This window comes from Temnothorax americanus, unplaced genomic scaffold (genome assembly GCF_048541705.1).
Source record: "Temnothorax americanus isolate GAGA-0224 unplaced genomic scaffold, ASM4854170v1 Scaffold24, whole genome shotgun sequence".
NCBI lineage: Eukaryota > Metazoa > Arthropoda > Insecta > Hymenoptera > Formicidae > Temnothorax > Temnothorax americanus.
In genome coordinates this window covers 2,950,786-2,973,896 of record NW_027509381.1, presented here as the reverse complement: position 1 = coordinate 2,973,896, position 23,111 = coordinate 2,950,786, and the positions used below count along the sequence as shown (strand labels likewise).

The 23,111-nt window shown below is 38.4% G+C and overlaps 2 protein-coding genes across 11 annotated transcripts in view; one reads left to right on the top strand and one right to left on the bottom strand.

The window, feature by feature from the left end:
• Positions 1-23,111, top strand: part of Rhogef64c (Rho guanine nucleotide exchange factor at 64C) — a 110,158-nt gene that overhangs the window by 1,043 nt on the left and 86,004 nt on the right. The window lies entirely within an intron of this gene.
• Axo (axotactin) lies at positions 1,746-19,709 on the bottom strand. 9 transcript variants are annotated; one of them, XR_013257270.1, is made up of 29 exons: positions 19,453-19,708; positions 16,017-16,348; positions 15,602-15,762; positions 15,408-15,511; positions 14,859-15,211; positions 14,607-14,775; positions 14,410-14,525; positions 14,006-14,112; positions 13,043-13,388; positions 12,697-12,974; positions 12,362-12,602; positions 12,037-12,267; positions 11,394-11,801; positions 11,067-11,270; positions 10,439-10,838; positions 10,071-10,318; positions 9,582-9,857; positions 9,289-9,488; positions 8,699-8,996; positions 8,416-8,566; positions 8,139-8,304; positions 7,906-8,059; positions 7,603-7,781; positions 6,816-7,245; positions 6,415-6,494; positions 5,772-5,957; positions 3,841-3,932; positions 2,189-2,243; positions 1,746-1,829 (listed from the first exon to the last, which is right to left on the bottom strand). XR_013257270.1 is itself a non-coding variant. In XM_077408261.1 (27 exons), exons 2-27 carry the CDS (start codon positions 16,333-16,335, stop codon positions 3,843-3,845), a joined length of 5,895 nt encoding a protein of 1,964 aa, XP_077264387.1. In that variant the 5' UTR covers positions 16,336-16,348; positions 19,453-19,708; the 3' UTR covers positions 3,074-3,842. The 9 variants fall into 9 exon arrangements, 7 of the variants coding, with proteins under 7 accessions (XP_077264387.1, XP_077264388.1, XP_077264382.1 ...); XR_013257271.1 differs by having other exon boundaries at positions 3,841-3,927; XM_077408261.1 differs by lacking the exons at positions 1,746-1,829; positions 2,189-2,243 and having other exon boundaries at positions 3,074-3,932.

The window sequence follows — 23,111 nt, the reverse complement described above, 5'->3', positions numbered from 1 at the left end:
GCTTTAAGTGATTCTGTTGGTTTAATTAATCTCCGATTAAGTTAATTAGAGTTTTATCGAAATGGCTTTTATATATGATACTGAGAGGTGACTTCGACAAACTCTGATTAATTCAAAGATCAGTTGATATCAAAAGATATTACTTGATAAATCAATCAAATTCATCAAGTAACATTTATATTATTTCGTTAACATGGCTAAAATTATTAATTTTTTATTGTTTAACGTGTAGGAAAAAATTTTGTGGATTAAAAAATTTTAATGGATAGGATTATTAATTTTTTATTATTCAATATATGGAAAGAAAATATTGTGTGTGCATCGGAGAAAACAAATTATATAATTGAAAAAGCTGCTTTAAGGGACTTTATTGTTTGAATTTATCGCTTATTAAATTATTCGGAATATGGTCGAAGTCGCTTTCAGGGTGATTTTGGCCAAATTTCAATTAATTTAATTAGTGATTAAGTTATCGATACTCGTACTATTTTCTTTACATAAATACAATTATTAATTTTTATTGTTTAATATATGAAACAAATTGATTCGAGAACAATACATTTTATATAGTTAGAAATTTTGCTAATCACCGATTAAGTTAATACGAGTTTGGTCAAAGTCCGTCAGCAGCTTGAAATTTGTTCACCATATTTATTCTCTAACGGAATAAAATTTTGGGAGGATATGAAAAAAGTGGACCTTTTTATACTTTTGAGATTCTTCAAGAACGGAGAAATTGTTTTATGAGCTCGCTTTATACAACAATAGAGATAAGAAATTATTATCCTACGGACTTACAAGATATTTTTTACAAGCACCCTTATGAGATTGTACGTGGAACGATATACTTGAGCACGGCAGCTTTCTATCAGCTGCAAAGAGACCGTATCGAGCTCGTAACGATCTACTAGTTACTTTATTTTTAAGCTCGTTATCACGTTTCAAATCCTTATTAGCAACTATAACGTCTTGTCACGAGTAAAATTCGCCGATCGCGATATTGGTCCGAGCGAATCTATTTTCGATGAAACTATTTAGCTTATAGCTCGGTGCGAGCTATTAACACGAGCCTTTCGAGAAGCGGATAACTCTGTGATAATGAAAGATGAACTGAATATGGAAAATGTCAAATGTGTTAAGTGCATAGAGTGCGCTCTTTAACATTAATTAAGTTGATTAATCGACAGATATTTATTTTCGTAGCAATCATTAAAGTAATTAATTATTCAAAAGGCAAAAGTCTAAAAGATGTCTAAAATATGTTCCAAATATATAAATGTCTTCCCCTGACGTATTTTAGACTTTCGTGCTGTTTGGATAATCTGACACGTTTCTCTCTCTCTCTCTCTCTCTCTCTCTCTCTCTCTCTCTCTCTCTCTCTTTCTCTTTCTCTCTTTCTCTCTTAGGTTCAGTTTCACAAGTGTCGGTTAACTTTTAATCTTAAATTAACTCACTCTTCGTCTCCTTCTAACGTCTCCCTTAGAAAGAGACAAAGAGTGAGTTAATCTAAGATTATTAATGTTTGGTATAATAACGTGCATATACAAAAATATTCATAAAATGATATTTATGAGTTTGGCACTCAACACGTTCGAGACTTTCCGATTTGATCGGGGTAATACGATTCGTTGTTCTTGTTGGCTATTCACAATAGTCTTTTAGAGCACGGATGATCTACGATCAATCCAATGATAACACCGATTCGACAGAGGATCTATTTCTCGATGGTAATTTCGGACCACCGAGATAGCTCAATGGATTGCCGAAAGTTCGTTGACCATCCGGCAAGAAGATAGGAGACGTATTGAAAGTTATCGGCTTGCCTGGTGCTAAAATAAAACAGTCTTCGTGATTAACTCTGCCCGACTGGCAGATTCTCTAAAAATTATACATACAAGTGTTTCATGATTATATTTAAAAAGCAATTGAAAATATATATCTTTGGTTATTCCCGCAGTGATTAAATTAGCAAGATATAGTAAATGAAATAAAGAATAATTATATGTCTTGCAACTAGTTTTTATGAAAGCATTTAGGATAATGTAGGAATATTAAAATATTTTTCGGATTATTATATGCAAGAATTAATAATCTACTTTCTTATGCAATATTGCATATGTTATTAGAATCCAATCTAAAAAAAGGTTTCTTAAAACAAAGAAGTCTTTTCTTTGCATGTGTTACTGACCTAAGTAGTTTCCTTGCATCTTCGATTGTCTTCCAATGTCTCCGTCCGCGGGCGCCTAAATGAAGCGAAAGTTTGCTTTAAAATAACTCAATTCTCTCGCCGTATAGCAATGACAGAAACAATAGATTCATTCTGTTTTCTTCAATCTTTCTGGTTAGTGCGTATGCGTAGCAAACACGTTCAGACACTTTGAAGGCTTGCCTCGTAGAACTGCAGAAACTGCACGTTTCTGTAGCTCAAAGCGTGCATGCGATGAAGTGAAAATGTTTCTCACGTGCCGCGAATGCGAATGCCCGTTTCGACATCGGGCAATTCCGATTAATCGCTGTCTATGCACTCGTGCAGGTTTGCGATAAAAGGCTTCATCGATGTCTTCGTAGAGCATTCTTAAATCGACGATTAGTCTAACCTGGGAATGGCTGCGCCGGTTGTAATTTACATCGAGCATTAGCGCATCGGTATATTCAGATTTCGATTCAAACGCGCGAAAGTAATTTTATTTGTTGCAATACAAACATGACGATTACATTTCTTCGTAACATTTAAAACTAAACTTAGAATCTTTTGATTTTATTCTCTAGATTCCTTAGAAATACAGGAGATCAAAGAGATTCTTCGCGATTATATATCCTTCGGATCTTTAATAAATTCCTTTCAAGTAATAAAAGAATTAAATTATATCGTATTATCACATGCACATGCTTACCTAAAATCCGTTATAGAACTGATTCATATAAGTAACATGTAAAATACAACCTGCCTAATTGTTTGTTCATTCCCGGGCTAAAAGACTTTGTCGTGAGAAAAGGCGGCGAACTTGCGAGAAGAAGCTTGGCGGTGTAGGAGAGGCGTGAGAGATGGTTACAGCGATGCAACAAACTCGAGTTAATGGAAAAAAAATCGTATATTTCCTCTGTCATTTCGTCTGTATATAACATGCTATAAAATGTATCTCAAGACTCACGGATTAATGTCTAATAAGATTTGCTAATTACTTCAGAAGAATATAAAACTTTTCGTCATTCCGAAAGGGATGCATCGTATAACGATTCTATCGAGAGGAGAAGGTACATTTGAACACGCAATATATCTCTTTCGTTCGCCAGCTATGGTCTTGTGAACTGTTAATACAGTTTATGTATCCAGTTTAATGAAACATTCAAAGAAAAACGGCAAAAATAAAAATGCAGAAATTGTCAGAAGTTGAAATCGTAAAATGCAAACAACCCATTAATTAAATTTACGCCGGGATAATAAAATTTTTCGTATTAATTTCAATAGTGATAAAATATTTTTTGAGCTAAATTACAATCTATATATTTGTAGCTAAATTATAATCTTTTGTATGTACATATAATGGTTTATATTTTATCTGTAGCTATATAAAATAATCGCAGTACTGCGATTATTTTACGATTATATATAGTGCGTTTGTTTGTACTCAATTCATTATGATATTATCTCAAGGCATTTCTTGTTAATTGCCAATGCATCCGAGGAAGTAGATTTAGATGTAACGTACTATGTAAATAATAAATTGGATCTTGCGATTCAGAGAGGAATAAGGGCTGCGAAAGATGCAAGCTAAGATATTACTGATTGTCGAGCTAACATTCGTATAGATTATTATCGACGTGCATGACACATCGTACCTCTATAATTCGCACGATGTTTCCGTTTCGTCGGGTTTTAAAATGGAGGCTAACGGTATAACGCTCTCCTCAACATCAGACCAATCGCTGTGCTGAAAATATGTCTGATGTATTTAAAGTCTGAGACACTGGATCTCGGATTATGGGTGATTCGCGATATATGCTTTGTGAATTTTATCGCATGATTTATTTTGTGTGATCGCCACCAAAAAGCACGCAAAACGCCACACTTTGTACGATTGCACTAGAAGCAGCGAAATCAAACTAAACGCGCGAGTGTACACGTAAAAAATAAACTATATAGAATTATTATACGTTACGTATTGAAAATAATATCACCATAAAAACATCTTTTTAAATTTATTATACAATATGACCCTAAGCAATCGATTCAGCTTATTAAAAATTTTATTTGCTTAGTTTTTTTTTTTTTAGATATTTTTTGTCTCGTTGCCTGTATTGCGGGCGCGTAACACACGAGGCTGCTTGATAAAATATTCTCTACAAATTCGCAATAATTCATTCAGAATAATTTTTATAATATCTGAATAGTTAATTTTTTAGGTGTACACCGCGGCCATTGATGACAATAACATAAATCTATGCTATGGTGACATTTTTTTAGTTAATTGCATTGAATCAGATATAATCAGATACAATGATATCGTAAAAATACAAATGTTTTTAATCGATAAAATAATTCCATTTTCATTTTTTTTTTAAATAATATACTACTTGATTCTTTTTCTCTATCTCAAAGATATGGGTCTTTATCGTCTTATCTCAGTATATTCGTTGTAAATTTACTCTCAATGTTACTTTTATCTCGTTATCGTAAAGTTATTTTATAGGCACTAGAGTCTTAAAATAGTCTTTTGCTCGATCTAAGTACGTATGGCTTCTTCTACAGCTGATCAATACTGGAAAAATACTGACGACGTGTTACGTAATAAACACAAATAGGTGCTTGACTACACGCTAACGTTACTTTACTCGAATGTCTTTCTCTCTCCGAATGTGGCTCTGAGCCAGACTTTGAATCAAATGTATATACTGATTTACGTGTGACTAACTCATAAAATTATGTAAGTAGAACATAGTTTGGGATAGGAAATTAGTGTTCACGCTGCAATGTAAACAATACGCGACAATTTCAAAGCAATACAAGCACTTTACCGAGCCTTCATCGATCGATTGTCATTTTTCATCATTAGAACAACGCGTTGTTGTGCCGTTTTATTTAGTGAACCTCTATTGTTCTCACGCGCAAAATGTGATTTTGAGCAGATAATTATGCGTGCTAGAGCTAGTTACGTATGGCTAAATGTTACAGGTGCCTAACTCACAAGTTTCCCGTTTAAATAAATATCAGAAAGTTTGAGTTAAACATCTTTGACTGGTTAGCCATGTTATATTTCAACCACACTCAGCGATCTCGCTACGCTCATACTGTTGCTAAATTGTGTCGTCTTAAAATTCTACATATATACGTGATTGTCATTAGTGAACGATCGCTTCACGCGGTATTTACAATAGTCAAAACGCACGACTATTTTTGAACGTATATTAATTATTGTCGTAATAAGTCAGTTTAATCAATTGTTCGGAGCGCGATTCGCGGGCGCGACGCCGGCGTAGCCTCTGCCTCGAGACTGGAGACTCATTTCGTCACCATTGATCAACTTCACCGTGACCTTCTCGGGCCGAGCTGCTCCGCGTAGTTTTCGAAACTTGATCGGCGCGTTGAGGTCGAGACTCATCGGCCTCTTCGGCACGGCGCTCTTCGTGGTGTTATTTGCTCTCGGTATTATACGCTCGGTTTTGATCTCATTCAACCCCGTCACGGAAAAGTTCGTCTCGAGGAGGGCCTGCGTTTCGTCGGGGTCCAATTTGTCAGTCAAGGAACCTCTCCTCGCCGTCTTGTCTCTTACCGGCATAACGAGAAGCTCGCCATCTTGATCATTACTCGCGTCCTTTTGTTCCTCTTGTTGATATTCCTGCGGTTGTTCTTTGTTCTCGTCTGCCTCCGGCTCCTGGGTGTCCTCTTCCTCTTCTTCCTCCTCCTCTTCTTCCTCGCGTTCTTCCAATTCGGGTTCCTCTCTTAGATCTTCCATTGACTGTCGGAGAAAAATAAAATGCTCAATGATTTCTTGAATTGTGACGACACGGAAAATATTATGCTACGTTTATTGGGCATTGCGAAGAAAGCGTGGATTTGTGAACGTATGGAAAAAATCTTATTTGAGAAATTAGATTGAAAAAATGATCATGGAAATTATTTTTGTTATCTCGACTTAGTAGATTGTTTCTTCGTAATGCAATATGTCGATAGATTTAGTGAACTGTGAATATAGTGCGAAGTCAGATGCAGAAGCGATATCCTTTAAAGAAAAAGCGATTCAATCAGTTTATTTTTACTTTTTGCATTCAATGCGTATTTGTCATAATGCGTCATAATGTGGATGAATGCAAATACAATAAGGCAACAATTTCGACAAATGCATGCAAAGCCCTTTTGCAAGCCTGACCAAGCCAAATATGCATTTTTTTTTACAAAAAAGAAAAAATCTTTACGAATGGGTTCGGTTTCACAGGTTTAATGACGATGCCTGTATTTACCCCTAGGAGCTCCTTTTTCTCTGGTTCTTCGTCTGCTGCAATGTATATAAAAATACAAGTATTAAATTTTGATAATAAAGCAAAATTTTGTGAAAAACGATACATATATCAGGCATTTTTATACATCTTTATATTATTTATTTTCAAGAACATTTAAATAAAGACTCATTGTTCTTCTTTTCGATAAACTCCAATATGATGAATAGTGTTTCAAATATTTAATAGATGCGGTAGAACTGAGTTTGAATTTTTACTGTTAGATTTTATTTGTTAAGAAATCGGAAGGAGAAAAAAATGTTCTGTTCTAGTACCAATTATTTCCGATATTTTCTACGAATTGAAACAGATTAGAGTACCTTTAATGTGAACTTTCTTATCGTTCATTAAGTCCTTGGGTTCCGCATTCGGCAGTGGTTTGTATTCTTTGGCATTGGGCATTTTCGCGTGAGTTCCATTCGGCCTCTTGTCGTCGTCCATCACGTTCTTGAAGCCGACCGCTTTCACGCCGCTCGGGGTGACCAGGGGTTCCGTGTACTGCTGCGATTGCCATCTCTGCGAGCCGGAAGGGCTGGCCGCACCCGAGGCCGCGTCGCGACGTCGTTGACGATCCTTGCGTGCGCTTCGCCATACCTCGTAAATACACCCGAGCACCGCGGCCACGAAGACGCAACACAGGGCTATGAAGATGTACGTTCCTGCACCCTGCTCCTCCTGGGTGGCGTTTGAATACTGCGATTTGTACAGGATTCTTTCCGGCGGATCCTCGACCCATGCTTTGTCGCGTCCCTTTAAGATATTTTGCAACTTAATGTATCGGCTTTTTGTACCGAATGAACATTTGTTCATGATATGTTGGTGTTAGGCTATTGTAAGCAATATTAAAGAAAATATTTTATGAGAGCTCATATAGTTTTAGTTCGGATGTGAAAGAGTATAATAATTTCATATTTCAAAATATATATCAGTTGAGAAACAAAGATTATTTAACAATTTATCATCGTTTAAAAAGATTGTAAATTATTTTAAATCCATAAAACACGTAAATTTGCCACATTACTTTCTTTGATACGTAAGATAATAGATGCAAAATTAATGTGAAACTGGTTTTTGTTTAATGAAGTATGTAATTTCTGAGTTTCTCACCACGCTATCGTTCTTGGGTGGTTCAAGACCACCTGGTTGAACATGGAAGACCGCACATTGGGCGCTTCTAACGCCGGCGGGTATCGTTGCCCGCACAGTCTCGCTGCCCTGTTTCGTAAAGAGCATGTATTCCTCTAGCGGTTTCATATCGGCACCTCCATTGATTGATATCACGACGTCTAAAAGAAACGTATAATTTGCACGTTGTTTTGACCATGTTTGTTTTGTCATAAGAGAGACATAAATGATGCTAAGAGACACAAATTTAGCAACAGACATTGAGAGATTCAAGAGAAAACTTACTGCTGAGGCAGCCGGTGTATCCCTTGTAAGCGATAAATCGCGAATCGGTGGTGTTCAATCCACCAAGCTGTATCTCCGTGGCGCCCGGAGGTTCGTCCTCGTCTGGTATCGGTATTCTTGGAATTGACAGCAATACGACGGGCTCACGGTCGATCTAAAATTATATACAAATTATAAAGTACGGTACTTAATAATATATGGAAAAAAAAAACACAAAAGAAATGATAACTAACTAAGAGGGTGGTCGTGTTGTTATCGCGAACATAGTAAACGCTGTGACGTGCACCGTTCAGGAAATTCCGATCGCTCAGGCGCACTCCAGCCGCCAAGCCCTCCCTGTCCTCTTCGAAGATGAGCTGTCCCTCGGACGTCAAGGCCACCAACAAGTAGTAGCTCCTTCTGGAAAAAAGTTCTTCGAAAGACATCCAGGACTCCAGGCGTCGGTGACTGGTGTCGGAACGGTCGAGTATTACACGGGGATTAAAGAAAATATTAAGATCGATGCTTTACTTGTTGTCGGTCTGTACTAGCAGCAACGCGGTGGTACGCTGTCGCAGTTCGTTCGTTGAGAATGCCAGCTGTACTTTCACCTGGTTCACTTCGCCCTCGAGTTCGAATTCGCGCTGAAGTACACTTTCTCCGCTGAAATCGGCGCCCTTTTCTATGTGGGGAAAAAAAAAACAATTTTATGCAGAAATTTTATTTTTTATTTTAATTTATATTTTTGCATTTAGCTCAAACTTAAAAGGTACATTTTTTAACACAACAGATATATAATGATAGATAAGCTTACCGTCGGCACAATGTTCGCCAAAGTAGGACGTCAGTTCGCAATTACAGGAAGACTCCTGCCTGCCGAAATCCTCCGTGCAGATTCCTAAATTTTTGCATGGCATCGCGTCGCACTTCATTTGACAATTCGGCAGAACGCCTTTACTCCCTTCATGATTCGCTTCGCTAGCTAAGCTCGGTAGATCGACGAGATATTTGCCGATCATGAGTCCTCGCAAGCAGCCAATGTAACCTTTAATTAAAGCGCCTTCTTTTCCGACTCTGAGCAGATTGTCAGGATCGAATCCTCCTAAATTTACCTAAATGAATGATAAATATTTATTAATTTATTTAGATATGTATGCATCTTTTTGTTTGTATATATTCACTGACTATTATATGTATATATTATACATTAAAGAATAATCTAAGAAGTCTCATTCTCATTATAATTGTGTTTTATAATATCCTAAAAAGATGTCATAATTTTTTAAAGCTGCTTAGATATCTTTTGAATATCTTTCAGACTTATTTGACATTTTAGTTTAAAACAAAAAATCAGTATCTATAATAATAATATATATCTATCAGTATCAGTATTTAAAAACCCACTTGGAAATAATCGGTAGGAGGTGCTGGCGGCCGCTGTGGTGCAAGAACTTCTTTCTCCGGATTCGTCCAAGGTTTATTCGAATACGTGTCTAGGAGTATCGGTGTTGCATTCAATGTGACGTTATATTCGTTCACGTACAATGTGGTCCAATTCTCGCCTCGAATTATAGCGATCTGCACGGAGATTCCCGTGTTAACGTCTGGAAAAAAAAAAACAGATTATTTCTCTATAACTTCTAATACGCACGTCGCACATATTGATTTGCATGCAATGTGAAAGGATTTTAAATTACTTGGATTTTCCACGGTGATATTCTTGATCTCGTTGCCAGCGTTGAAGAGGTATACTATATTAGTGCCGTTTGAGATGTAGAGGTGTACGAAATTGTTCAAGTGATCGTTCGCATAAAGTATCAGGGAATGGGTATCGTAAGTTCTTAAATTAATTAAAATATTTTCCAGCAGCATGCTTTTCAGCTGCAACCTTTCCTCATTGTCATCCGATCCGAAGTAGTTCTTCTTCAAGAAAGCTCCCGGTGAGGTGAACGTCAGAGCTTTGTTGTTGATATCTGGATTCGGGAATATCATTTTAATACCTAGCACTCAAATTGAATGATACATTTCAAATTGGCCTTAAATTAATATTAAAAAAAGTGGAAAACTATGGAAAGCCTTAGAAGTATATGTATAATCTCATTTATAATTTAGAAATAAATTTAAAATATATTTTAAAAAATATTTAAAAATAATTTCTTTAAGTGTAATCGAGTAAAATTACTTACTTGTCTCGCAATAAGTGCCCAAGTGTGCCCATCGATTTTCACACACGCATTCGAAATTACTCCACAACTCGACACATCTAGCACCGTTCTGACACTTATTAGGTTGGCACGAAGGCTTGCAGTCTTTAATGATCTCCGATAGATGTACCGACATATAACTATGGATGTCTAATATTTCTCCGTTGACAACGAGACCGCGAAAACAGCCGATGAGACCTTGTCGAACGGAAGAAGTCTTCAAATGCTCTCTAAAAATCGAAGGATGATTCGAATGAAGAGTTAACGCGCGAAATCGAATAAAAATTATTATTTATTATAATAAATAAATTAATTGTGACAATTAATTATCAATTTATGAAGTTACTCACGCAGTGGCACCGCCGATGAACATGGAACCTTCGAAAGGCCCAAACTCCTCTTCGGGATACAAATTCACCATTCGAAAATCAGTGTTGATCATAAATCTCACATGATAGTCGTTGTAGTCGATCCAAATCTTTTGCCACTCGCCATTATTCAGTTTTCGTCGGCTTTCCACTTGCAACTCGCGATTGGTACCGGTATTCAGGGTGAAATTAAAGGTCAATCGATATTCCGACGTTAGAGCGACCATGAAAGAGGGATAGTTACTCCGGATCGGCGGTTGATACAGAAGAATAGCTTTCTCGCCTGTCGTTCGGAAGCTGAAGGCTATATCACCCTTCCTCCAACCAGGCACTTCGATATACGATTGTGATGTCGTGAACGTTACCACGTATTTCTGTGTATCTAGAAATCATCATTAATCATCATTAATCGCACAAACGTGATGTTGCTTTCAAAAATGTTTTGTAGATATTATCGTGATTGTTCACGTGATAGCATTTATCGTAAATAATTGCTCTAAAAGTCTTATTTTTATTGATGCTTAATTTACTTCGAGAAAAGAAGTAAAATTATATTAGTTAAATAAAAGACATATAGCTTCTATCTGCAAGTCAATATGTATTCGCATACTTGTTTCAACACATTCCAATGGCCCTAAAGTGATACGTCCTCGAGCATCTTCCTCGAGATCTCTCTGCTGCAAGAATACCATTCCGGTGATGCCTAAGGAATCAGGTGTTTCGTAGTATCCCTCATCTGACAGCCACTTTCCGGCGTTTCCGGCAGACACGTCGCAATTACAGCTCAAGTTGGAATTCACGCATGTTCTGTTCACTAAAGTAAAATTAATAAATAACAACCTTCGCGAGACAACGGCGATCAAGCCTTTGCAAATGCAGATGTTTTAAAATTTATTTTTACAAGTCGCATTAGAAATTTATTTAAGAAAGGACTCACTTCCACAAGGACAGGATCCGCGATTGACGTTTCCGATGTAATCGACGGTGGTACCTTTGGAGCCTAAGAACCATGTGGCACTGTGCAGCTCCAAGGGTGCCTTGTAACAGTCGTACTTAACATGTTGGCTACAATACAGCGAGTGCGAGATCAGTTCCTGAAGCATCTCGGCGGTGAACTGCCTATACTTGATGCTGAAGGAGAAATCGCTCTCGATAATAGATCTGACGTCTATTTGGGAGGGTAAATTGTGCTCGACGATCGTTTTAGTCGAATCTTCGATCGATTGGAATTCGCATTTTACCAAGGCGGGCGGAAATCGACCGTTGCCATCGATGTCGATTTTATAAACGTCATCTTGCGTGTATCCCAGAAGAGCCAATTCTTCACAAGTCTTTCTGTATTGTGCTAAAAAAACGAAATAATGAAATCATTTTAATTTCTTTATTTTTTTATTTGCCGTGTGTGTATAGCTTATAATAAAATTGTTATATAATAAGAAAACTATTTACATTAAAGTTATCTACTTCTAGAGAGAACGGGATTTTTATTATTATAATTTTACATGCCTTTAATTTAAAGTTCTGAATTAGTTTATTATATTGATATCGTTGAATTAATTATTTATCATAATTTGTTTTACCAAAGTGGCAGTTTTTCCCGATATATCCGGTGTCTGTGCAATCGCACTTGATCCTATCTTCCTTGACCGAGCATTTACCGCCATGTTCGCAAGTGTTCGGCCTCTTGCACGGATCCACGAATTGACAATTGTCTAAAGCAACTTCTCCGACTACTCTCTCGGTGTTAATTACGTATCTAGGTTCGATTCTTTCACCGTTCACTCGTATCTCGCGCATACACCCTACTAGACCTAAATTGTTGATATAAGAATTTTTTCTTGTTAAGTGTGTATATATGTAAATTCTTAATCTTTCAAATTTAATACTAACAATAAGTTTACGTACCCGCGTTACTTTTGCCACTTCCTATAATGACTTTATCGCCCAACTCAAACGTCATAGCGAAGAGCTTGTTCTGCTTATTCCTGTAATCGAGGAGGATGTTGAGTTCGCCTTTTGTGTAATTAAGCTCGACCGCGTGCCAGGAAGTGTTGTAAGGCGGAAACTTCACCGAAGTTGATACCGTGATGTTCTCCGTTATAACTGGTACCAATTGGAAACGAATTTCATCATTGACCTGACGTAACTATAAACATATAGAAAAAATATTAATTATTAACAGAGATTGAGAATATATATAAAAAAAAGGGAAAATATATAGGACGGTATTGTAATCATACCTCCCAGTAACCAACACCGCGGTGGCTCTTTACATCTCCCGAAGCGACGATCGCGATTGGCTTTGAGCTTTTAAAGTCGAAGTTTAACTTCAACGAGTCGGTTCGCTCGATCGGCCACCAGATATGACTTCCCGCGAAAGGATACGTGATCGGGATGACTTCGACATCGGCTTCGTAATATTCTGGCTCCAGCACACCGATGTAGTGCACCATTGGGTTGGAGCGCTTCAATTCGTATATAATCGACTTGTCGTTGAAGAACACATACTTCAAGGAACCTGGAAAAATTAATAGGATAAGATTGTCTGATTAATAAATTAGGCGTCAGGTATCGATTTTATCAAACCTGCAAAATTATTGTGCGACAGAAGACCCTTCTTCTTGTGAAGCTCCGGACCACCACCGATGTATATCTCCGGGTCGATGATCATATTCCAATTTTCTCCCGGTATTTCTAGTACTTTCACCTCGTCGTCTAAGCTGACGAAAACGGAGGATCCGTTATGGAATATGATCAAGTTGTTCCAATGGTCAGACGTTACATAATCGCCCAACTTGGTGGAGATCTTCGAGTTATGCCCGAAATCGAGTTCAACGTGGACCGATCCATTTATAATGGAAGCTGCAATGTAATGCGGCGTGCCGTCGATCTCACCGGAAGCGTAGAACAAGGCGGAGTTGTCCCATTTTGTCTGAAATTTAGAGATTTTTTATTAAAAACCAGATACGCGAATTTTTGGCTAATATTACGTTTTTAATTGTGACATAATAATTTTAATTTTGTGCTCCTTTTCGCGGGAAAAGTATTCAGTACACTGAGGAAAAAATGTTGTTAACTTGACTAAAATTTTCAACTGATCATTATTTTTTTAATTGAAATATTTATGTATTTTAATTAAAAACGACATATATTAAATTTAACATGACGTAATTTGACTCAAATACTTAAATATTTCAATTAAAGAAATAATAATCAGTTGAAAATTTTAGTCAAGTTAACAACATTTTTTTTCTCAGTGTAACAATAATCGTATATTCAGCGTGCGACAAATTTTATTGTGTTCACACAATGACCCACTACGTTACAATTTGAGAAGTGGAACTCGACACTCTCTCTCTCTCGAAGAGTTTCCACGGTGAATTTTTCGTCATAGAGGGTGGCGCATGAAAGCAGCTGCTCGTGAAAATACATAATGCGCCCCTCTCGACTCCGACAAAGAGGTATAGCGTCTCGCTATAATGAATCAATGAGCCCGCGACAAGGGAAAGGAACACGGTCCCATTACAATAAGCGCCCGTGGTCAAATACCTTAAAAGCGAGGCTGATCCTGTTGACAGACGAGTGAACACGATCCTTCCAATCGTACACGCGAAAGGACACGTACGAGGAGCCTCTCAGCGTTAGTATAGTCGCGGCTGAAAAATGATGTTACATTTCAAACTCCATTAGTCTCGTATTGGGATATCCGGGCCCTTTTAGACGCTTATAAAAGCCCTATCTCTCTTCTCCGGCTAATACAATTTATATAGTATATTTATCGTTTCTATATGTGATTGGATATTCCTTTAATAATAGCTAAGAAAGTCTCGAATTAAATCTTATAGGAAAATAAACGATTAATTATATATATATATATATATATATATTTGAAACATAAATATAATAATATTTTAGTAAAGATAATTTGTATTAAACTCAATTACTTTACGTACTGTACACATCGCAACGTTCACCCTCGTAATTCGTTCCGAAACAATCACATGTCAGACTATTGTAGTGATTCACACATTGATCGGGGACGAAGCACAAGTTTTCTCGTGTTCTGCACCTAAATTGAAATTGAAGATTCGCATCACATCGAATTACTCTTCACGCACGTTCTCTTTTTTCTTTTAAGGAGAAGACATACTTATCGATACATCCTTCCTTAACATTCTCGTGCTTGGTCGCGATTAGTGGTAGAATAGGTAGCAGATCGCTGGCGGATTTTCCGGAACTCAGAACCATATCCCTGATACAGCCGACGAAGGATTCTATTATGTACTTCACCCCGTGTAATCGTTCTTCGGAACTCAGTCCTGTCAAAGCGGAAATAAAGCGATAAAGATGCGAAAAGATTTCCACTCTCGAAGGCGGTCTCTCGAAAGTAGGCCTTTCTCACCTCCGATAAGAACGACCGAGGCCAGTTCCTCGGATACTCCGTAATTAACGATGCGTTCTAAAACTTTTAGAGTAGTTTCGGCCTGCTTATCGTCGACTCTGGCAATCAACTTTGCCCCGTGCACGTCGATCCTCACGAGAACGCTATGCCATTCGTCTCTGTTCAGCCCTTGGCCGACTGTTAAACTAGTCGACTGTTTGCCGAATACATGAACAACTTTCAGCTGACCTTTTTCTACTATCACATAAAGGGCGTAAGGGTCGAGACTTTCTGGGCGATCTTTGACACTGTGATAAACTAGCAAACCGTGTGGAAGCTTGGTGCGAAACTTGAAGGATATCTCGCGACATAATCTGTGATATATTAAATAATATGTGTAAAATATTTTTTCTTTATGTGTCACTAAAATAATATGAAATAATTATGATATATCTATATATATAAGACATTAAAATATTAAATTAATAAACGATATATCGTAATGTATTTTGCTTCACAAATTGAAATATTCAACTGTTCGAGATTTAATAGATAATTCAGATTGCTCACCTTAATTGGAAGGTTTTGATGCCAGGGCCATCAAGCTGGATAAAAGTATTGCTTTGTGCGAACATAAACGTTTTCTCGTGGCCAGATTCCATAAAAGTTAATTCCTTCGGTAAAAATACATGATAGAAGTAATTTTCCTCATTTGCGTAAAACATAACGTATTTATATCAATTAGTGACGAGAGACATTTGTACCTTTTTTCGTAGGTGCTTTGGTACCGGTGGTTTCGTCGGTTTCGGAGGTCTAAAGGTCGGTCGTGGGGTGCTAGTGGTTGTCGAAGGTGGAGTGCTCATTGTTGTAGTGCTTGTTGCCACAAATACATTGCCCTTTGTTACAAGATAAGGCGGTAGCGTATCTAAAAATAGTTAATAAATCTGTACCAACTTTTCCAATTTTTATTAAATACGATCTACGAGAATTTTTATACAAAAATGTGTCTAATTTGTCTTAATTAACAAACATATGTGCAGATGATTTATGAAAAGATTTATATATTCCCAAACGTGTTTTTATTTCCGCAAGTTTAATTTTTTTAAAATTAATTTTTACCATTCTGTCATATTACTGTATTTTTTTCAAATCATGCAAACTTCTGAGGAAATATCTTACGGTCGGCACCACCGACGCAATAATGCAGGCACTCCGCTTCCGAGTTAAACCGATTTTCATTCCCCATACAACCGCCGTAAGGGAAAGTTCGGCATTTTCCTTCGGTCTTGTTGAAGCTCCATTTGTGAACGTAGTGGTTGCAGGGTCCCCGATCTGTCTTGAGAAGACATCTGTCGGGCAGAATTCTTTTGGTCGTAGTAAGTTCTTCCATTTCTTCGACCGTATCCGTTTTTGGCGAATCCGTCTGATTCGCCGGGATCTTTGCGATTACGTTGAGCAAAACAAGGATCCCGAGGATCCTCTTGTCGCGGTAGATCATCGTTCCTCATTCGCTGAAAGAGCAATTCAATTTCCTAAAAGATTTTCGCAAATATCAATACGATAGGATCCTGAATTTGATTTAAATTTAATTATCGCGTTGCATTTTTAATAGCATACATACATACATATACTATTTTGATTTTATATGGATACGCAGGGGTATAGGTATTCTTATAGTATTAATAAATAATTGAATATATGAAGTATTTAATTATATTAGTTTAATTGTATTAGCGACACGCGCATATTTATTAACAATTCTCCATGACGTGTCAACGAGTCACGCGTTGCCTAATTGTTATAACTCGATGAATCGGTCTAACTAAATTTGCAACGTATGGTATATTGAATTCAAGAACATGTACAATTATATTTTTACGTATTCGATATATGTATAGTTACATGCAAAAGTTTTAATAGCATTTGATACGCAAAATTTGAATGCAAAACTAAAAAATAAAACCAATTATCTCGTATTTCGTTCTTCGGGAACGCATTTCTTCTTTACGATAGCAAAAATATGTAAAACTCTTCGTCCTGTTTATGCTATATGTCTTCTCCTTGCTTAAAGCAGTCGATTAAGTCGGGAGCGGCACGGACCGATTAGGATCAAGTCTGACGCGTTTTCATGCACGAGAGCTGTTCGCTTACCGCGCGCTTTTACGATTCAGGCCACGTGGACACCCACGCTCCCTTCCATAAAGCGCTTAAAACCGCTCGTCTTTCCGGTGCGTCTCGGTTAAGACTACCTCAACACCAGCCTGGCAGATGCAATTTCACGATTGCAGTTGCCGCTTTCGAATTTACGACTTCCCCTCGCGACGCAGGTATTAGATCGGGGAGAGGACCCCGTATGAATGATGCAACGAATAGTACATCCGACGCGACCGGTTAAGCCGTCGCTACCGTTTCGATACAATCTTTCATTTTCTTCTCCTAAAGAGTATCTCTTTCCATTGTACATTGCATCTAACCCATGCAGACCAGTCAAAGTGCACCGTTGCGCCGCACGAACCCTCGGTGGACCCCCGCCCCCGCCCGGTGTGTGCAACGCGATACGTCGAGAACCCGATGTATGCCGCTTTGATAATAAGGCGCATTAGCATACGCGAGACAAAATAAAGCGTTAACTTAGACATAATACGTTACGATGCGTAATTTGACCGCAGACATCGCCCGTTTCCTCGAACACCCTCTCGGAGAGTATCGTAAACTCTTGCAATTATCTCTTTCACCGGGTCAATTGGGTTTGATCTGCGAAAGAAAGACGACACGCGTCGCGCTCGTCCGGCATGAATAATCGCCGGCCGGCCCCTTGTACTTCCTGTCGGATTTGCTTTTTTAATGGGCCTCCTCGGGAACGCGTACGCGAGCGCGCACCTTGGCGAACGGCGAACGCTCTTCGTTCTACGAGCGCCGAGCGCCTTCGCTCGCGCACCGTTGCGTCCGTTGCGAAATTGCCTCTAGTCGTCGCAATTTATCGAGCGAGTAAATAGCCGCATCTCCGGACTCGAACTTCGACGACCGTCGGAGCGAGACACATGCAATGACCCTGACGGATAACGAGGACCATATAGGAAAAGAGCCTTCGCGGCTGCACCGCACACGACAATTGCGAGATCAAGAAAGAGATTGTTCTTCATTCGTTTTATCTTGATCGTAACATCCTCATCGCAATGGTCAAAATGCCGAGTTTCTCTCATTCTCTCCCTCTCTCACGGTGTCTGATGTATGCGCTTCGCGCAACGCCCCAGTGGCCCCAGTTAATTAGAAGACCTATCATACGTCATCTGAAATTTCACGCCACGGCAAAGAATCTCGTGCTCATGACCACGAAGACGTCGCCGACTCGCGGCAGCATCTGATACGGACGCTTTCGATCACGCACAGTTCTTGCAGTTTTCTTCTGCAGAACAAAGATATACTCGAAAGTGTCCAATGTCCAAGATTAATGAGCGACATTAATTTATGGCAATATCCTTTTTTTCAGAGATGTATATTTTTATGAGATTCATAGATGAGATTTTCATTCAGAGAAGTAACATATGGAATCTTTGAAAAGAATACATATACCTCGTAACAAACATTTTAGACTATATAAGTGACATTGAAACAGTTTAATCTAATTAATTTAATCGTTTAATTTTTGATTTATTATTTATTAGAGACGAACAAAAATCAATCTGTTTTTCTACACGATTTGTGAAATATTATTCCCAAAGAACACATAGTCTTTTAAACTCTCTGCATGGTTCGTAATACTGAATTAATTAAAGAAAGTATCACAGAGATAGAGTGTCGACAATTATTCTTCATTTGTATTAGAATTTTTTAATACTTAATGGAGGAACAATAAACGGTTCGCGCGCGATAAGTTTAGTGAAATTCAACATTTTTCAATCTAATTCTGCTTATTTTTTTCTAGATATTTTGGAATTAAGATCTAGATTAGATATATATAGTAAAAAAGTATATTAAGTATATTAAGATAATAAAATATCTCTCTGATTATAGATACTACGTACTTTGTTGTTAGGATCAATGTCACTATGGTAATCTTATCTAAATGCTATTAATATCAATATTCATATTGATCGTATTGACAAACGTAATGTGTTCTTTGCATACGATGTTTGGTTGGTAATTTATCTTCGATTACTAGGACGTTATAGTATTTAGTCGGTTTACTACATAAATTTGTGTTTAATCAACTTCTAGATTTACCATTGTGCTAAGCTAGCATGGATCCAATTAATCATCTTTACCTTTTTAGTTTATACCGTGCAAAAAAAAAAAAACTGGTGCAATAATTAGAGGAAGATTTTGAAATTGGAGAAATTTAGGGAATGCATAGTAAGGAAAGAGATAATTCAGCTTCAATATTAATTCAGCGCAATGGTTGTAAAATTTCGGAGGCTGTATAGAAGAAATTATTAATAATTATTTATGCAAATTTTCCCCAAAATGTGATTTCTCATCGAAATTATCCTGAAACGTCATCATCCTCGCCTGTGACGCGGGGTAATCTCCGAACTCCAAGCGGTATACCCGTTTATATCCGAGCTTTTTAAACTCTAGCAGGCTTTGCGCCGTGCGAACACACGAATCTGCGTACCTTCGTTCGCCGTGGTCCAGATGAGATCGCGGCTCTCGTACAGGCCGCGGGGCAGGATGTGACGTCAGAAGGCCCCCGCCGAGCTGAGCACCGTCCAACGGACGGCGGCTACGAGTCAATTGTTTTCTTTCACACTGACACACTGGCCAAATCCCCGCATCGACACGGCCGATCACAAGTATTCGCACGCACGCACACCGGTGCACATACCGCGCGCACACACACTCGAAGTCCGCGCCTCCTCCTCCTCCTCCTCCTCCTCCTCCTCCTCCTCCTCCTCCTCCTCCTCCTCCACCACCTCCACCACCTCCACCACCTCCTTCTCTTTGTCCTCTTCCTCCTCCGGACTCCTGTTACTGCTGCTGCCGCTGCTGTTGCTTGTAGCAGCAAGTAGACACTAATTTATTAATGCCACTCCGACCACTATACTCTCCGTTACTCATCACGGTTTATTGACTTTCATTGCGATCTCGTCTCGCGCGCCACACTCCAACGTTTCTTCGCTCTTTTCCTCCCCATACGACGATCAGCCTTCCGTCGCGCGACCCAACTCGTTCCCTTTTCCCTTTTCGCGCCTGCGAGTCCCGCGCGGTTATATACGAGCACTCGTTCGGTCGTTGATCATCCGCCGATCGATGTCGGCTGTTCTTTTCCGCGAAACGTTATTTTTTTCCTAGCCGCTTCTTGAACTTTTCTCAAAGGGGACGTTTTCTACAGCGATCTCATTCAGAAGCGAGTGCGATCTTCTAAATGAACATCCTGAAATTGAATCGATATTGCATTAGCGAAATGACATAGTAATCGTTGTCGTGATTTCTCATCGTTTATTTCTGATTATACTGGTACTAAATAAAATTTTTTTACGAATATAGGTTTTAAGTGAACTTTTCCACCGAATGGGCTCGGTTCTTCCGATAACGGTAAATAGAAATTTTTTTACGGATAGTTTTTTACGGGAGCCTTCCGGCGATCAGTATCGCATGCAGTTTTCACAGGGTGGTCTCGGGGCGGCAGCGCGTGCTTTCCGATGTGAGAAAGGGGTCGTTGAGTCGAATCAATAGGGTGTGTATTATGGGGCAAATAATAGCACATGTGCATTTATAAACGACGCGTGACGGGCCGTGTACACGGGCAACGAGTTATTATCGATATCATCGCATTAAAATTCCATTTCTATTATGGAAGGCGTCCCACCGTATTATATTTCGAGAACGCGGCTCTTACTTTTGTCCAGATATGTGCGTTTCTAAATCGAGCTCGAATATGTCCCGGTTTTCCATTCAAATCCATGGGTATTATTCGAAAGATAAAGGAAAAAATTCTCGCTTAGAGAATGTAGGATCATCTTCGTTGATGACCTATACAATACTTCCCGTTTTGCAACCCTTGATATTCGCGGCCTAGCGTGTTTACCGGGGCCGCTCCTCTTTCTCTCTCTCTCTCTCTCTCTTTCTCTCCGATTGTTGGAAGATCGATATATCGAGCAAAACCGACGACTGGGTCATCATAACGTTCGCGTTTTTGGTTCGCAGTAAGGTTTTGTTAAAAAATACAAAAAAGAACACTTCGAGTGTGTCGGAAAAATGTCAATGTTTTTATTGCTTTGTGATAAAGTATTAGCGACGCCTGTACGTTCAATTCGAGCTTCGATGCTTTAATGTAACGCGAATAAATAATCTATCGCGACGGAGAAAGCGACGACGATCGCCTGTTAGATAAAACATGTACGGACAATATAGTTAGGTCTCTATGAAGATAGATAGTGTCGATCTATATAGGCTCTCTCCTTCGTCGAAAAGAATACTTCTAGTTGTACTATAGTCACGCACGTAATACAGCAAGTGACTCATACCACGTGTCGAGTCTCCGGGTTTTTATACGGTTCGGGAGAGATGTCGTCGTGGCATGCTATTGTTTGGATAAAAGTGACGATTTGCATGTGGAGGAAGTTGGTCGTGTAACTGCGGAACGGGCTACACGAAAATCGTGGAAGGAATTGATTAAGTGAATGATGATAATGTTGATGACTCAGGGGCGCGTGACCGGTTGCCGAAATGTCTTTAAACGCCTTTAAAGTGCCTTTCAGTACCTTTTTAGAAAATTTTCCGATTCATTCTTCGCCGTTGTATTAATGAGGAAGTGATTAAGTGAGAAACTATATATTTAAGTAAAAAGAGTAAGTGTAGAGAAAATTGCTGATATTATATTATTTTTGTCATATTAATTTTTATATAATGCATTGGGATTAATAATATACGATGTTTTGCGCTTCTGCATGCCAGAAGATCTTTTTCTGTCCGAACAAAAACTTTATTGAATTTTTATTTTCGCGTTTTTTTCGGATATTATTTTCGTCAAAACGATTTTAACAGACTATTATTAAATTTAAGTTCGAAATTTCTATAAATCGATATTATACCAAGTTAAAAAAGAAAAAAGCTTGACATAGCATTACAAAATTAATAACAATTGGGTCGACAGTGAACGTGTAATTTATTTAACTGACTTTTGAGCGATTTCTTGATTACACGTCGTTGGACAGATATAGTTTGATGATTGTCTTCAAAAGATATCATTAGAAGTAGGTACGTTGTTATCAGAGAAGCGTCATCACCTGGTGCGTTACGATCGACATGAGCACGTAATAAAATTTATGCAAGGTAAATAAAGGCGAGCAGTTGATACCAGATCCACGATAATGCGAAGAGCGCAACAATTAGCACCACAGAGGGAAGCGCAAGTACTAAGTTTCGTCGGCACAAATGTTATATAGTAATGTCATGTAAAGCGAGCTGTTTTTTTTTGTCGGCAAACTGCAAAAGTTCTGCATACTTGTTGACAAATTCCTTCGTATTTTTCTTCGTGAATTCCGACTATTTATGCAGAAGAATTAATTAAAACTTTTGAAAAGTTACTTCAATTAAAACCACTACTCCGCGATTTAAAAATTTTCGTGTATAAAAGATTTATGCTTTTGAAATTTTTTTTATTTTCGTCAACGACATTTTGTGAAGATTCAAATTGCAATTTAAATTGTAATCTTAAATTCCAACTAAATTGTAGAAGTTATTTGTCACGATTTGATGCTTTATCGCAGATTACTAGCAATTAAGGTCGTCTCTTATTAAGTTGAAAGATACGAGATTAACCTGAATGTGCCAGTAATATTTTTTCTCTTTACAAAGTTGACATATACACATATATTTCCTTGTTACGAACGAGAAACACGTGAGGAGTCATGCATCCTCGTTAAAAATGTAAGTTTACCGATATTCTCTCTAATTTTAAACTTACACACGAAGAGAATAGATCAGAACGACGATGATAAATGTACGCGACACTTTGCATTTAAATTATTAAACTATACATTGTTTTATTCTTACCGACGGACTTTGTCTTCTTAAAAGTAAAATTTGCTCCAAAACCACTCGGGCAGAGATTCGCGATATTCACAACAGTCGAAGTCGCGAGAAGTTGTTTGAGATCTTCGGGAATTTCGTGTAACCGCGCGCGCGGAAGACGTGCCTCTTAGTTCGACGAGGAAGGAAGTTTCCGTTCAGTTCCCTGTCGGGAATATAGGAAGAAGCGGTCTCTCCGGGGGAAGATCGGTCTTCCGGCCTCGCGTTCCCGACAGCGGACGTGGACGGACTGAACGCGCC